This window comes from Ammodytes marinus, assembly GCF_949987685.1.
Source record: "Ammodytes marinus genome assembly, chromosome: 13".
NCBI classification, from domain to species: Eukaryota; Metazoa; Chordata; class Actinopteri; order Uranoscopiformes; family Ammodytidae; genus Ammodytes; species Ammodytes marinus.
The window spans coordinates 21,592,306-21,608,968 of record NC_137217.1 but is presented as its reverse complement, the minus strand read 5'-3'; the positions used below and the strand labels follow the sequence as shown (position 1 = coordinate 21,608,968).

At 41.2% G+C, this 16,663-nt stretch overlaps 1 protein-coding gene across 1 annotated transcript in view; it reads right to left on the bottom strand.

Moving 5' to 3' along the window:
• Positions 1-2,384: 2,384 nt before the first annotated feature.
• Positions 2,385-16,663, bottom strand: part of ephb6 (eph receptor B6) — a 41,453-nt gene continuing 27,174 nt past the window's right edge. The window contains exons 7-20 of the mRNA XM_080039710.1: positions 13,301-13,456; positions 12,581-12,852; positions 12,073-12,154; positions 11,181-11,305; positions 10,916-11,078; positions 10,108-10,222; positions 9,949-10,004; positions 9,488-9,604; positions 9,143-9,390; positions 8,836-9,054; positions 8,569-8,718; positions 6,668-6,852; positions 6,409-6,567; positions 2,385-3,895 (exon numbers count right to left, since the gene is read on the bottom strand). Of these exons, the coding sequence (XP_079895836.1) occupies positions 3,790-3,895; positions 6,409-6,567; positions 6,668-6,852; positions 8,569-8,718; positions 8,836-9,054; positions 9,143-9,390; positions 9,488-9,604; positions 9,949-10,004; positions 10,108-10,222; positions 10,916-11,078; positions 11,181-11,305; positions 12,073-12,154; positions 12,581-12,852; positions 13,301-13,456 (2,153 nt within the window). The 3' untranslated portion in view covers positions 2,385-3,789. The remainder of the gene's footprint in view (positions 3,896-6,408; positions 6,568-6,667; positions 6,853-8,568; positions 8,719-8,835; positions 9,055-9,142; positions 9,391-9,487; positions 9,605-9,948; positions 10,005-10,107; positions 10,223-10,915; positions 11,079-11,180; positions 11,306-12,072; positions 12,155-12,580; positions 12,853-13,300; positions 13,457-16,663) is intronic.

The following is a 16,663-nucleotide window of genomic DNA, read 5'->3' as shown; positions in this document are numbered from 1 at the left end:
AAACTGCTGAATCAGTCGACTTTCACAACATCTCTGGTTATCTCAAATGTAGTGTACAGGTGTTTTTCTGCACCATTTATAGGTTGTGACTAACAGGCTGGTCCACCGCAGGATAAACAGTGTTTAGAAAGACTCTATAGGAGGCCCTGGTAATGGTTGCCGATGTGGCAGTCATTTAGTATTGTGGAGATAATAGCTGTTTACCAGACGGAGAGCGCTGTCTTTAAGTCGGGTCATAAAGACCAGTGGTTTCCACTCTGTTAATGTCAGAATAAAGAAACAATAACACTGTAAAAACATGATTTGAGGGTTTGTTTGTCCACTGTCTATGGACTTACATACTTGTTCTCTCACAACACTGTAAATCTGAATCGGGACATCACAGCAAACAATTATTACAGATATTTGTGGTTAATTTAAGACAGTTGGCATGTACTCTTTTTCAGAGTGACATAGCACAGTGGAGCTCAATGACTATTATCAAAACAAAAGTGTTACACACTTTAGATTCAAGTTTAGCTCTCTCTCTCTCTCTCTCTCTCTCTCTCTCTCTCACACACACTATATAATTCCCCATTTCCAACTACATAAGTTCGATCTGCAAAAGGCTGCCAAAGTACCAAAAGTATTTTGTTTTTAATTAAAGACATGATTAATATGTACTTACGTATATATATTAACAGATTGCTGGAATTATATTATTCATGTACCGCACATTATTGTACTTCAGTTGTACAATAGGGCCTATTGCAGATTAACTTTACTGCTATTGTAACTACTGAACATGTATCTGGACTATAAAGTGCTGAGGGTTTGTATAATATTTGGCCACTCAACATGCCTTCACAAAAAGGATCAAGCAGTTTGACATTGGAACAATCTGAAGACCAGTTGCATAACTCTACAGTCTGATAACTGTGTGTCTAAAATATGACACAGTGCCAGCTGCGTCAGACTGGCAGAATAATGTGGGGGTTTGTGTAAGTGCAAGCAGTCTTGCTATCAGTCATGATCTGCTGTGATATCAGCAACAGTGGTACATGGGGGTAACCAGTGTCTGTTCTGGGACTGCTGCTGATCCAAGCAGATCCCAAACTCAGATTGAACTCAAACTTGCTGATCTGAACAATGTGGAGTTCACTATGTACCATCGTGAAGGTGATAGAAGTGGATCAAGGAGAATATATACATTGGAGTTGCATAAAAGCTTGAAAATTGTGTAAAAGTTAATATTTTTTGTGTAGTACTTTCTCCCAGGCTTTATGGAGGGGGAAAAGGTGGCACGGGCGAAGGTCTTGGCTAAATTAGATGACCATGCAATAGTTTATAGTTTGAACTAAATTAAGCTGGTCGTTAAACGTTGTACATTTTCTCTGTTGGAAGCAATTGTGAACCACTGTCTGTTCATTTGTTGTGTATGTTTAAGCACCGACCTATGAGGCCACTTTATAAATAACTATAGAGCAATGCACAGTTTTCCACATTCAGCCTACCTGCAATTTTGATTTACATAAAATGTGTCTTCTTTTTTTTTTTTGTCTTTTAGAGCGTCATGGCTCGATGGAAAACAGTATATTTGGTTATAACCCAACTTTGGTCCAAACTAAAATATCTCAACAATTATTGGATTGATTGCCATTAACTTTAGTACAGACATTCATTTTTCCCCGATGATGAAGTGGAATAACTGACTTTTCCTGCAGCCCCACCATGGAGATGACATTTTGGGTTCAGAAAAAAAGCTCTTGAATAGATTTCCATGATTGAATAAATACTTAAATTTTTTCCAGATTACATTTTAAAAACCCATGTTATCACATAACTTTTCCACTTGTGAGCTTACACACTTAAATTTGCTATGAGGAACATTAAAATATTTCTGAAACGGTCTAATTTTTCCTCTGATGATTAGAAATGACATGTAACAGCAAACCAGACCATCAGTGCAAAAACGCTATTTTTAAATAGTTTTCTTTATGCCTTTGTCATGGGTACGCTCACCCAGGAACAACAGCTGGCACAGTAAAAACACTACCGCTTTTGTAAGAGGGGGTGCAAGAATGAACACAAACTAAAAGTTCCTCAGAGCACCTTTAACTTAGATGGTGAACTTGGCACACATTATGCCTGCTGACTATTATCATGCTAGTATTGTCATTGTGATTATGTTAGCATATAACATTTTCATAATCACTGCTGTGTTGAAGCACATCCTTGAGCTGCTACCGTTGGTGTAGACCAGCAGTGCATGACATTTTTGATTGCTGATTGATTTAATAATTTTCTCTTTTTCTCTTCTTTAATGTGTCTGTGGAAATATTCATTGTTTGGGGTAGATATAACTTTCTGAAATAAAAAAAAGCAAACACAGTGTTTTAAATAAAGTCATATCATTTATTTTACAAATTTGCACAAGTATGGAGTAGTGGTGAACAACTCGTACAAGTAAACAGCTAATAAGACACACACACACACACACACACACACACGCACACACACACACACACATACACACCCACATCCACACACAGTGTCAGTCAGCATATACCTGATGTACACAATACAACAGCCTCATTTACAGCACACACATGTCACAGACACACAGGTATATTCTTACAAAACAAAGCATTTCGCCTCTTTCCTTCAAGTGTAAATAAGATCAGATTTTGTCCTTTTTTTCCATTTCGCACATAGCAACGCTTCGACGACTCAGTGTCTTTATTCTTGCAATTAAACAAAAAAGAGGTGACTTGTGAACTGTACACATAGAGGTGGGTGCTGTTCGGTTTTGTCTTCATCGAAGATGGTTTGTGTTTGCAGCTGAGGTGACGTTTGTGGCGTACAGTACATTAGCTCTGTTGAATGACCCCACAGTGAGAGTGAGCTGTACAAACAGGGCTGCTCTCAAACCCTGGATATGATTTTTTAAAGGGGGAAAAACATGGCTTAAAGTGTCATTTCTGTTCTTCCCAATTTCATAGCAGTAATTCATATCTAACCTCAGGGTTTGCAGTACTGATTTTGGACTTGTGGCATTTCGTTGGAACACTGAACGAACTATACACGTTTCTGAAAGCTAATGGTGATACCTTATAAGGCTGACCACAGGCTGCTAGGTAGTACACAGTTGTCTTGTTGGTTAACAGTTTTATAGCATTTGGCGTTAAAGGAGAAGGGAAGTGATAGTAATTTTACAACAACTCCAAAAATATTAGAAAAAGGCTTTGATTGTCTTCACGCAATTCTTTGTGCAGAGAGGTCTGTCCATGAGACCTCCATTTAACAAAAACACTTTTTTGAGTTTTTTTTATATTCAACGAGGGTGGGGACAGTGAAAAGTTAGGGGAGGGACAGTAGTGGTAGAGAAGGTGAGAGGTAGAATTGCAGACGGGTAAAGAGAGTAGAAGGCAGACAACAATAAAGTGAAATCTAGTGAAAAACATAGAGGATTCATTAAAAAAGTCCTCCTTCTCAGCAGCTCCCTAAACCCCACTGTGACCTGGACTGCCGCTCCCATAGTGCATCTCTTCTCGGTTATTTGTCTTGAGTGACTGGCAGTAAGTCCTGATCCTCTTTTTCACCCCCTTCTGGTTGTAGTGCCGGGTTTATCCAAAATACACAAGAGTGGCCCTCAATACTTTTTCCTCAAACAAAAAGCATATTCTCTTTTTGTTCTGGCTTTTAAACTTGCTCCATCGGAAAGTGGTTGTGACAGATACCGGACACGACAAGCAGAGGACTGAAAACAATAGAAATCCATGGCACAGGTTGAACTGTAGGCTAAGTGTTTCACACCTCCACCTGGCCCTGCGTCAGATAGGCCTTGAGCTGCTGAGCTGCGTTGAAGATCTTCCTCTGGTGTCCCAGAAGGTTCACCCCGAGACCCTGGACGTCACTGAAGGAGAGATCAGAGGAACCAAATTTAGTTCAACACTTCAGCTTGTGTGTGGTGTGCTATCACTGATAGTTTGCACGTGTCCATAGACGCCTGCTCACGGAAAAGCTACTCACACTTAACCTGATTTGCCTTAAAGTGGCTACGAGGAACTTTGGCAGCTGGCGGCCCCTTTGGACAAAAGCGGTAGTATTTTTACGACGCCAGCTGTCATAAAGCCGTTTTCTAGCGTGCGCCGTCCGGTGCGAGTGTCAAATGATTAGGACGCAATATAGTGCATGTCCGTGTTGAAAGTGTGAGGGCACGGAATCTTTTCGGCTCTGTGAGAGTGGTTACTTACACTGCATTAACTAATGCCAGTCAGTGCCACACACACCTGATTGCATTGAGTTGATGCAGTGTCACTAACCACTCTCACTGAGCTGAAAGATTCCGTGTCCTCACAGAAAGCGAATGAACGAGAGACGGCAGTATGGATCACGATGAGGTAATGTGTTTATGTTGTTGTAAATAATGACTATTTCAGATGAATAATGGTCATCTGATGATGATGAAGCAAAGTAAACTTTGTTTTAGTACCGCTCATTCACTTAGGAGTAAACATTGGACTAGTTCACTCCCGTTAAATTGTTTACACGTTGCTTGGCAACGCCCTCCTCCCGCCCGTCTATCACTCTCCCTTTTAGCTTTTTATTGTTCTTCATTGAATTTTCTTTTCTTCTTTGATGGTTCTGCCCCGTTATCAGCCATTATGGTGACAAATAACTGTCTCAAACAAGGCTCCCCTTCCCTTACCTGGAGGGATAGGCTACTCAAATAGCGTTGCTGTGCTACACTGAAATCTGCGACCAATACGAATAAGTGACCATAGAGCCTGCATGCGCAAGCCGAAAATCGGACTAGGTGTGCAACCAGACCAAAGACATTAATAAAAACTACTGTATATAAAAATTGCTTTCTTTGCACTGATGGTCTTGTTTGCTGTTAAAGGTAATTTATGATTATCAGAGGAAAAATTAGGCTGTTTTAAAGATATTTAAAAGTTCCTCGTAGCCGCTTTAAAGAGTCTCTTAAATTATTTGGCTTCTCCTTATTTGGTTTTAATTTAAAAACTAATCGATTTCCCCAGTCTTTAAAGCCACTACGAGTAACATGGCACGTTGGCGTCCCCTTTGGACAAAAGCGGTAGTATTTTTACGACGCCCGCTGTCGCAAAGCTGTTTTCTAGCTCGTGCCAGGCGTGCGAGTGTGAACTGAGAAGGGCGCAATATAGTGCATGTCCGTGTGTTGAAAGTGTGAGGACTCTTTTCGGCTCCGTGAGAGTGGTTTTGACACTGCATCAACTAATGCCAGTCAGTACACACACCTGATTGCAACGAGTTGATGCAGCAGCGTCACCTAACTACTCTCTCTCTCACGGAGCTGTGTCCTCACAGAAAGCGAATGAACGAGAGACGGCAGTTAGTATGGATCACGATGAGGTAATGTGTTTGTGTTGTTGATGTAAATAATGACTATTTCAGATAATGGTTATCTGATGATGGTGAAGCAAAGCAAACTTTGTGTTAGTACCAACCGCTCATTCATTTAGGAGTAAACACAGCAGTCTAGTTTCGCTCTCGTGAAATTGTATACACGTTGCTTGGCAACGCCCTCGTCCCGCCCGTAGCCTATATCACTCTCCCTTTTAGCTTTTCTTCATTGCATTCTCTTTTTTTTCTTTGATGGTTCAGCCCCGTTATCAGTCATTATGACGACAAATAACTGTCTCAAACAAGGCTCCCGCTCCCCTTCCCTCACCTGGAGGGATAGGCTTCTCAAATCGCGTTGCAGCGCCACACAGAAATCTGCAACCAATACGGATATGTGACCATAGAGCCTGCACGAGCGAACCGAAAATCGGACTGGGTGTGCGACCAGACGAAAAGCAGTAATAAAAACTATATAAAAACTTCTTTCTTTGCACTGATGGTCTCGTTTGCTGTTAAAGGTAATTTATGATTATCAGAGGAAACATGAGGCTGTTAAAAAGATATTTAAATGCTACTCGTAGCCCCTTTAACTTCAACTTGAAACTTGAACGTGCCATATGCATTAAGTAGTTTCACTTATTTACCTATCAAAATACACAGATCATAAAAATGGTTTTAAATAGAGAAAATCAAGGTGAACAGCCATATCCTAAGATAACGACTGTTGTTGAGCAGAGACAGGGGTTGTCTGTGACCACATTGATGAATTTTTTACCTCTGTCACCTGCTGATAAGTCTGTGAGGTTAAGAAGGACAAAATACGTGTTTGAAGGCTCAATAATATTAAAGTAAGTCCCTCATCTTATGTTGAGAATTGTTCTTGTTTGTATGATATTTAGTTTGAAGTATATACTGTTTTTCACTCAATATAAACCTTTAGTTTACTTCACATACTAGTTCATTTCACAAAGTAATACAGTATGCTTTGCGACAGTCTTGTTCTAGAACCCGAATGTCACAGTAAAAACCATCTATACTCACTCCATGGTGAGCCGGCTGACTCTGTCTAACGTGTCCAGGTTGGCCTGCTCAAACTCTTCCTGGTATCTCTCCATCCTCAGCGCCTTCAGCCAATCGTCGACTGTTGACACTGCCGTTAAGTCTGTCGGGGTGGGGCTGAGCAGAGGCTGAGAGCAGCTTCTGCAAAAAGGGACGGTAATGTCAAAAATGATAGTGTGATCCATAGCAGCAGCACATTGTTCGTCACTTGCAAGCTCTCTGATACGTCTTGCCGTCTCACCGAGTGGGCTCCGACTTGAGGGAGGCTGGATGCCTGATGAGCCGATCCAATGAGGACAGGACTGAGTCAAAGGCGGGCCGGTCCTCTCGTTCAGTCTGCCAGCACTGAAGCATGAGAGAGTGGAGGGCAGGGGGGCAGTTGTGTGGGGCGGGGAGTCGATACTGGTCTGCCACTGCCTTCATCACCTGTAGAGAGGGCGACGGAGATGTTGAGAAAAATTAGGGCAGGTGGTGTGAGGAGTGTTGCATAACTGCTCTTCATAAAAGGTCAAACACCACTGAGGGCTTTTAAGAGTGACTAAGAGAAAATTATGCAAATTCCAGCTGCCTGACATTTTGTCATCATTTAAATAGGTCTGTTGATTGGATTAAGAGGAGGGGGAGAGCAATAAAGTGCTTTAAGTAGACGTCTGCAATTTCGAAGCACTGGTAGGGGAGAACGGGGTAATTTGTCACACGGGTTGGTTGTCACAATCGTTATATCTCGGAACCAGAAGGCGCTGTCTGTGAAATTTTGGTATGTAAATATCCAGAATTGGGATCAGAGGTCACCTACATAGTCTTCCATGGAGTTACACTGCTGAATTTGAGGTGAGACGACTGTTTGTGTTTTTCATGTCAAATTGAAAATATTTAGCTCCTCAGTATTTTTCTTCTAGGCTTTTACACAATGGGTTTACTGTATAACAAAACACTTGTTACCCATACAAAGTGTGAAGGGTAAACTATAGTTTAGATTGTGGTTAGCAAGCTAATTAGTTGTCAGATGGTTGTTGGCCTTGATGCTAGCAAGAAATTCAAGTTGGGGTTGGTCGTCACATTTTTTGGGGGGTTGGTTGTCACATGCTATCTCAAGGCTGCAGCCAGAAAAGGAACCCAATAACGAAATAAATTGTCAAGCTGTATCCTCACTGACACCCCAGAGAAGGAAAGAATAGAGCAGGAAAAGGCAGCCAGCATGCAAAAGAAAAAAGGGCAACAAAATCAAAACAACCCAGTGCATCCCAAACTAGACCAGCTGCCAAGGCTACAGTAAGTTATGTAGGCCTATTTGTCAACTTGACAATGCAATTAAACTTTCAAATTTAGTTCTACTTTCTTGCCTTCTTTTTAAGATTATTCCCATTAAGATAACATTGTGACAAACAACCCCATAGTGTTTGACAACCGACCCCTTGATGGGGTTGGTTGTCACAATGTGTAAGGGTGTCTTTGATGATTAATTTCTTCTTTATTACAATAAGATAGAAAAAGTGAGGGGTACACATTTCAAGCCAACACCTTAAGCTTCAATTTAATGTAGGAATGACTATTGAAAGATGTTTAGGTGATAAGCAATTCTCACTAGAGTGAAAAGTGTGCCTACTTACCCCGTTCTCCCCTACTTTCCTTGAGTTGCACTGTTTTAACATTTGACATTTTACTTTTGATCTACTAGATTTAAAAGGAAAAAATTATACACTTTCTGTCACTTTGTTGATACAAAGGAACACATAATTCACAATAGAAAATAGCCTAAGAACTTTCATTCTTGTAAAATATTTTTCACCCTTTAAGTGATGATTGATTGATTGATTGAATGCAGCACTTTTACTTTTTAAATTAATTTGTGGGTGTCTGTATGCCTTTATTGAAAATCTGAAAGTGGAGAGATTGAAAAAAATAAGGGGAGAGAAGTAAAGCGACCGACATTCAATATAGTCTGCAACAATAGTCTGTGGAGGGATGTAAACTGTGGACGTTGCGGTTCATGGTTATTGCTTTAACCCCTTTTAATGGATCAGTAGTTGACATTTTTATTGTATTTTATTACAGTAGCAGTCAAATGTATACTTAAGCGAAGGCTGAGTGCACTTCTATCACTAATCGATTATGGCTTCCTGTGCTCAAGCACACACTCACTTCTTGATTGCTCATGTCCCAGTATGGACGCTCTCCATAAGACATCACTTCCCACATAAGTACGCCGAAGCTCCAGACATCGCTTGAAGAACTGAACTTGCGATGCTGGAAGGCTTCAGGTGCCGTCCACCTCACAGGAATCTTGCTGCCCTGGTGAAGGAATGCACACATGGATTTAAGTGAATTATGTTACACTGGAAGCACAAACCAGGAGCATCTTAAAAAAAAAAAAAAACCCTGCAGATGCTCAACTTTCCACATACTAACCAGTGAGGCGGTGTAAGTAGGTATGTTGTGGTCCATGCCCCTCATGAGTCGGGACAGGCCAAAGTCGGACACTTTACAGACCAGGTTGGAGTTGACCAACACGTTTCGAGCTGCCAGGTCTCGATGGACAAAGTTTCTCTCAGCGAGGTAACGCATCCCTGCACCAATTCCCCGGAGCATCCCAACAAGCTGCAGGATGCTGAACTGGCCCTCGTTCTCCTGAAAGAGTAAATAGGAAATTGAACGTGTGTACAGTCACTAATGTCAAAGATGTAAAACATTTGTGACATTTGTGTCGTTTTCTCACCCGGAGGAAGGAGTCCAGGGGCCCGTTCTCCATGAACTCAGTGATGATCCTCTCTGGGGGGGTACGAGTGATCACTCCCTCCAACTTCAGCACGTTGGGGTGGTCAAACTGTCCCAGGACCCCCGCTTCACTCAGGAACATCCCCCTCTCTCTGTCTGATGCCCCCCAGCGCAAAGTCTTCACAGCCACCAACACCTCCCTGCGCCCCATGGGACGGTAGCGGCCCCGTGAAACTTCACCAAACTGGGCTGGAGTACAGAGGAGGTGGAGCATATTAAACTATGTCGACATTTATCACATAAATACACTCAAATTTTGAAAGAAAGGGGAGAGCATCAGGCCTACCTGCACCAATCACCTCTTCAATCTTGAGATGAGTGGGATCTACCTCACGGGCAAACTCTTTGACAGCCTCACTGGGATCCTCATAAGTGGACGGGTCCACATAATACTTAACTCCACCTGGAATTAAAATTTTATTTCATTTATAGACCTATACATGAGTCTTTTTTCCCCTTTATTTATTTTTTTACATTTAAATACATATGACAACAGCACACTAAGTGTTTTTGATCTCTTACTGCACAACAGAGAAACCTTTTTCAAATATAAATAAGTCGGTACTATTCTTTCAGATAGATGTTACTGGAGGCCATTGTATCCGTTTTTCGTGTGTAATAACAACAGGTTGAAATGTTGTAAACGAGTCTTCGCACAGCAAATATTTAATTTTGCAAAGATATGATATATTTCATTAAACAGAACAATAAACTAAATGACATTAAATTAGATAAACAAAGGCTCACCTCTGTTACTGATGTACCTCTGAAGTCTGTCGCTGTACGGACTCTCCCTCCTCTTACTGTCAAGTAAAAGCAAACAAAATGCATCCATGGGGCCAGGGTTAAATAAATAAATAAAAAATAAACGTGTGATCACTTGATTAGATCCAAGACCAACAGTACCTGCGAAATACCACCACAACCACAATGGCTGCCACCACCAGGAGGAATGCTGCTCCACCCATCACTGACCCAACCAGCAGAGGAAGTCGATTCTGGATCTGATGTGAATGCTCCTCTGTGGGGGAGAGAGCGAGGAAACCATCAGCTGCTGAAACTTATCACACACACTGTCGTTAACTTCAACAATGAATGTCTCGTCTTTTTATAGGCCCACTGTAAAACCAGCGATTTTATTATCACTTACAGTAGAATCTGGATTGAATATTATTTTCGACTACATAAAGGCAGCAGACAGCTAAACATGTAACTTTACATTAAATTATTTTCACAATAAGGTCAACTTTAAGAATTCCATGGGGGGAAATAAAGTGGATTAACAATAAACTCAGAAAGCTTTCTAATAAAATAATTATGGTCAAACGTCTTTAGACAGAATGAATTGAAAGTAAACACTTACTTTCACGGATTCACTTTGAATTCAAACACAATAGTGTTTAAAAGAGCTTTTGAGTTGCATTGGACACAATGATCTCACTTCAACCTGGGTAGATTTAAATTCAAGTTCTACTTTAATAGTATACAGTACATTGGTACTCATTCCTACTCTCTGCCACATTCTTAAGATTATTGCTGTTAGCTTGTTAGTAACCAGATTATCAGTCTTCATTTGACTCTCATAAAATATCCTTTTCTGTCCACCATTAAGTCCTCCGAACCCTAAATTCAAACAGTTCACTTGTGTGTTCATTGCAGTGGTGCATTTTCACTAAAATAGATTTCAATGTTACAGTATTTAAGAGTTTTGTACCTAGAGGCAGAGTGGTGAAGTATATGGTGTTGCTGTAGGGGCCGAAGCCCCGTTCATTTCGAGCTCTGATCTGGAAGGCGTAGATGGATCCGGGAATCAGAGTGTTGACGGTCACCGTGTTGGTCTCGCTGTACACACTGGCTGCACTGTCCACATCTGAACCCTGAGGGATAATCAGAGGAATGTCATTTTCTTTTGACATTTGTTAGGTGTCAGTTTGTTTTACAGCATTTTTGGGAGGTGTGAGACTATTCACTGAGTGCACCTTGTCATAGTATCTGAGCTGGTACTCCAGAATGTCTCCATTGGGCCTGTCCGGCTGTGGCCAAGAGAGGGTGATGGAGTCTGGGGCTCGGCTCAGCTGGTGCATCATGGGAACTGTACTGGGAACTGTGGGAGATGACAGATGTTTGAGCTGGACTGAAGTTTCCCCCTGAGAGAGATTCAATAATTGATCGGTTAACCTCCCTCTTAAAACCCCATCGACCAACAACGGTAAAACCCTGCCGTTGTGTTGACCTCATGGTGACCACTAGGGGGCATTGTTACGGAGTTGGTAGAGAATATTTAGTAGAGCGTAAAAGAGGAATGTTCTATGGAGCACCAAGCTGGATCTAGTTACAGTCACTGTGCTGGCCAGACCAGTTAAAGAGAACTTTCTGGCATTCCTTTAATCAATCAATAAACTCTGGGAGCCGACGCAAGAAGGTTTTAGATTATTTACTTTTGTGGAGAGTTCTAATCAATCTTGATTGGTTTAATAGAAAATCGCATGATGGCGTACTTTGTCTGCACAATGCCCCATTCTCCTCTCCTCTACCCACTCGTGAACACTCATCTCCCTATCTGTCTGTCTTTTTTTGTCTTCCCGTCTCTCATTTGTCCCTTTCTTCCTGCTCAGTGACTATAATGGAATCTGACAGGATATTCTAACCTCGGGTAACCCTCCTGTCCTGAGAGCAAGAGCTGGAAAGATGTAGCAGAAAAAGAGAGATATAGATTGAAAAAAGAGAGATGGACACAGTGAGACACAAAGAGATATATAGAGAGAAACCCTAGCCCCCCCCCCACACACACACACACACACACAAACATCAACATCAGAGCATTTCTTGTCTTTCATCCCATCTTTTTCATCCCCTCTGTCCCCTGCTCACCTGACTGGCTCGTAGTGAAATTGATGCTTGTGTATCGAGCTGGAAAAGGACTCAGAGCCGAGACCTCGTTCATGGCCTGCACCTGTCAATAAGAAGAACCAACAGACGTGACATTTGAGTCTTTTTTTCTATTTACTTTCACGTCACGCTGCCGTGTTTGAGAAAACAAAGCCTGACACGCACAGCTGTGTCGGCCAGTCAACAAACACACAGTAAATAGGAAATATCTGCCGATTATGAATAAAAAATAGGCTATATGATTTAGTTGAGCCACCACAAGCTAAATAATAAATGTCACTCTGTATTTGCTGATGCAGAGCTTAAGGATTATTACAGAGCGGAGGACCAGACTCCTCTGTGGATCCATGAAATGTTTCACTATTCACAGAATTTTCTTAAAGACAATTCCTAACTTTCACAGGGCAACAAAACATACGTTATTATTGTAATACCAGAGTTATAACAGAGAGTGTTTGGTCAGCTTTTTTTTGACAGTTTTCCACAGTACCTGTATGAGATAAGTGACTCTGGTCAGCAGGTTGTTGAGGGTGACCTTGGTTTGTTTCAGGTTGGTCTGGGAGGGGCTGAAGGTGACGCCCTCCCCGCACCAGGAGCACGATGCCGGGTTAGTGAAGGTGGCCGAGGGGCAGATGCGACACACCACCCCGTACCAAACCTCACTGCGGCCTCCCATGTCCACTGGGGGGCGCCATCTTATGGAAACCCCGCCGTCGCCACTCTCATACTCCCAGGAGGGAGAGATGGGCGCAGACGGAGGAGCTGCGGATGGAGAGAGAGAGAGAGAGAGAGAGAGAGAGAGAGAGAGAGAGAGAGAGAGAGAGAGAGAATGGGAGGGACTTAACATACATAATGTAAGAGGTAGATACTTGGATGGAACATCTGCTAAAATGTTTAAGATATGAAAGAAGCTGGCGAAGACATTTAACATAGTAAAGAAATTATGAGAACTTTATAAAAAATAAAAAAAATTGTCTGGCTGTGACACAGTTTAAGCCAGGTGAGCAGGGATACAAAATATTTAGCAGCTTTTTTTTCAGCTGAAAATATAACTCTTTTATATTGTGATGAGAAAAAGAGGACGGGATCTAGCCTCTGACTGTACATCCCGGTTCTCACCGTCGGAGCAAATGGCAAATGACCAACGAGGGCCCCCTGAACGCCTCCCAGACAGCCAAGCATAAACAAACAAACAAGGGACAAAGCTCACTTGTGCAGGCAGTAGAGTTGGCATCATTGGGCGACCGGTAAAAGCTGCTGCGACATTCACACACACTCGATCCCTCCTGGCTGGTTCTGCTGTTGGAGGGACACACCAGGCAGGGAGCGGAGCCTGAAACCAACTTGAAGTAGCCCACCGGACAAGCTGAGGAAAGACAAAAAAGCAATAAAGTTACTCACAAAGTTACTTCATCAAGTGATTAATGTTCTTCATGAATCAGTGATGTGCCACGTAGGAGTCAGCATTTCATGACTATATGACACAACCTCTCTGTGGTATTAGTGATTACTTTAACACATAATCCAGACAAAAAGTCTGAAACAGTCTGAAATTGGACTGTCAATGAGGCAAATACAAAAAAATAAAAGTAGATTTGGCATCACATTTACTTAAAGCTACGGTATTTTTTAAAACCTCATAAATAATCTATACTCAATGTCCACATAGTCTTTTGTCTCTCCAGAAGGGTTTTTATTACCATGTCATAATATGATCTTCATTAGAAATTTGGTGTTTGCCCAATTGTCATGAAACTGTGACACCTTGGTTGAAATGTCGACAACAAGTGGTTAAGATGACAATGAGAAAAGATTGTTTTGTCGACTATTAAGTTTAGTTTAAGATCACACATTCATTCATTGATAAGGGGATGAGAATGTGCGTAAAGAAGAAAAGACACAGTATCAATGAAGTTGAAACACATAGAAGATATTGATAAAATGTATATCAGGTAAACAAAGTGGTTTTCAAAATCAATACGGTAGAAAATAACTGTTTCAAGGACCATCTTGAAGTTTGAGAAATACACAGTTTGTTTCCTATTTTTAGTCTGATCTATCCAGGACAAAGTCAAACACCAGACAGTATTTTTGGATAATGCCAGGCTTGTGGCTTGTGGTTCCCTTCAAGTCAAAAGTTCATCTAAAACGTAGCATCCTGTTGTTTGTTGTTGGCTTTGCAGCATAGTCATTTACTTGTGTTTACAGAGGAAGTGGCTCAAAAGCAAAACCATCAGTAACACACACAAATTAAAACATTTCGACATTTTGGGGAATTGATTTGGTTTGTCGCAGAGATTAAGACATGAAGATCCACATAACTCTCATGTTGTTACAGTGAATATAAAGTTACAGCGATGAGCCGATTAGCTTAGCTTTTCACAAAAGAAGCTACAGCTAGCCTTGCCACTGTCATTTTTAGTCTTTGCTAAACAAACAAGTTGCAATGCGTTAATAAATTAGCTTTGGAGGTACTGGTAGCTGGATATCTGTCCAATTATTTCTACACTTTCCTGTCTGAATATGAATCACAATTGGCAAAAGGGCTCATTTTTGACATAAACAGTATACATGACAAACAAAATAATGACATCTTCATCTTGTCATCTTGTTGCTTTGACTGAGTCAAGTTTGTTATCATAAAAGGTCACGTCTACTAAACTCAAAGAAGTTTGTTGATCAAACTGTTAGTTGACTAAACCTAATGTGTCAAATAATCTGAAATAAAAAGGATAATTTAAGAGAACTATAAAAGATGCTGGGTGAATTTAGATTATCATGTTTTTACAACTGCGAATCAAGTTGGCTCAGTTTGACATACTAATTATTTTCAACTTCTATTACAAAGTTATTTGAGTTTACATTAATTGGTTTAAAATTTAATATTTTTTTCCAACTTATATAACCAAGTTACTTACGTTTATATAAATTGGCTCAACTAAAAAAAAAATGTTTTCCTAAGTACATTACCAAGTTTACCAATTTCTGCGGAAAACCTCAATACAAAGCTTCTATAAATATTAGGTGTCGACCGATTATGGCACTGGCCGATTATCACGGACGATATGTCACATTTTTCCGATTATCGTATCGGCATTTTATTTGACAGATAACCGATAATGCTAATTATCTGTGTCTCTCCCTCTGCTTTGGTTTCTTTCATGTTCCGCCTACAACACTATCTGATTGGCTAGGTGTCATAAGACAAATAGCAAATCAACACACTGACGCAACTTAATGTCAGAGTTTGTGCAAAGCTAACCTCACCAGCTTCTGGCCTTAGTCCTGCCTGTATCAATCTTATCAAATCATCAATAAAAAAACTAATCAAGACCAAAATCGTAAGTGGGAACATTTTCTCAACCCAAAAAGCAAAATGATTTTTACGTGTAATTCCTCCTTTATAACGCAGGGAATAGAGCAGAAACTCAATATCAATTATAACATTTCTGATTATCCTAATATTAAGTGATGTTAGCCATTCAAAAGTTCAACACATTTCTTTCTTTCTCTCTCTCCACTCTGTTGCACAAAAATACTGAAAAGGCCATTATAACCTGCAGGCTGTTATCCTGAACTGATGTGTTTTTTACAGAGGAAAATCTGTGAAATGTGTCAGTTGTTAATGTCAACAGCAGGACAGCCAGGGCGATGAGGTCAAGGTAACACACACTTCACGTCACACTGCTGCCTGCCAGAGCCTCGAGTGCTGTCCTGAGCAGGTTATGAGAACATTGAGAGTAACGCCTCCAGATTGGTCTGCTGCCATTGCAACGCTGTGTGTGTTTGTGTGTGTTCCAGTGTGTGTATGTGTGAACGCCCAAAGTATTGTCAACTAAAGGTTGTATCATTAAAAAGTGGTCACTGTATCTGGAGATCTGTTTTTAAACAGAGTTAGCCATGCGGCTCCTAGAGTTGGAGGATGACGATGGGAGTGAACCATTGACTTTATTTATATAACCTTGTCAAGAACGTGTACCACGTCTTTAACGGGAGTGTACTAGATGGTGTTGGGGCAGCGTGGGAGTAGAAGAAAAAAAGGTAAGAGGGAAAGAATAAAAAGATAAAAGGCTTTCCATGTTCGCACTTGTCTACGAGAGCTGAATTTGCTTTTAAACAGGTGTGAAGAGAGAATAAAAGAGAGAGAAGAGAAGGAAGAAGGATGTTAAGGGTGAATAAACTAGAGAAGGGAAAGAAGTGAACAAGGAGACGGATGGCAAAAAGACAGTTATAGGATGAATAGAGCACCACCACAGAGGAGGAAAGAGGAGAGCGAGTATCCTCCGTCCTGCGCATTACCAGACGTGTTCTCTTACAGTTCTGACACGAAACATGACTTTGCTACAAAGCCGCGCCATTATGAGCTTCGGCAACAACTCAACCCCCCCCGCGTCCTCATCCTCATCCACCTGATTAGAGCAGCCAATGAGAGTGCAAGCCCTCTGCCCTCTCGCTTGATCTACCCCCCCCCCCCCCCCCACCATCCTATCCACCATTTCATCTCTCAGCTACAATGTAGACAGTTCATGTTCATTATGAACAGATACACACATGCCTTTACATCCACACGCTC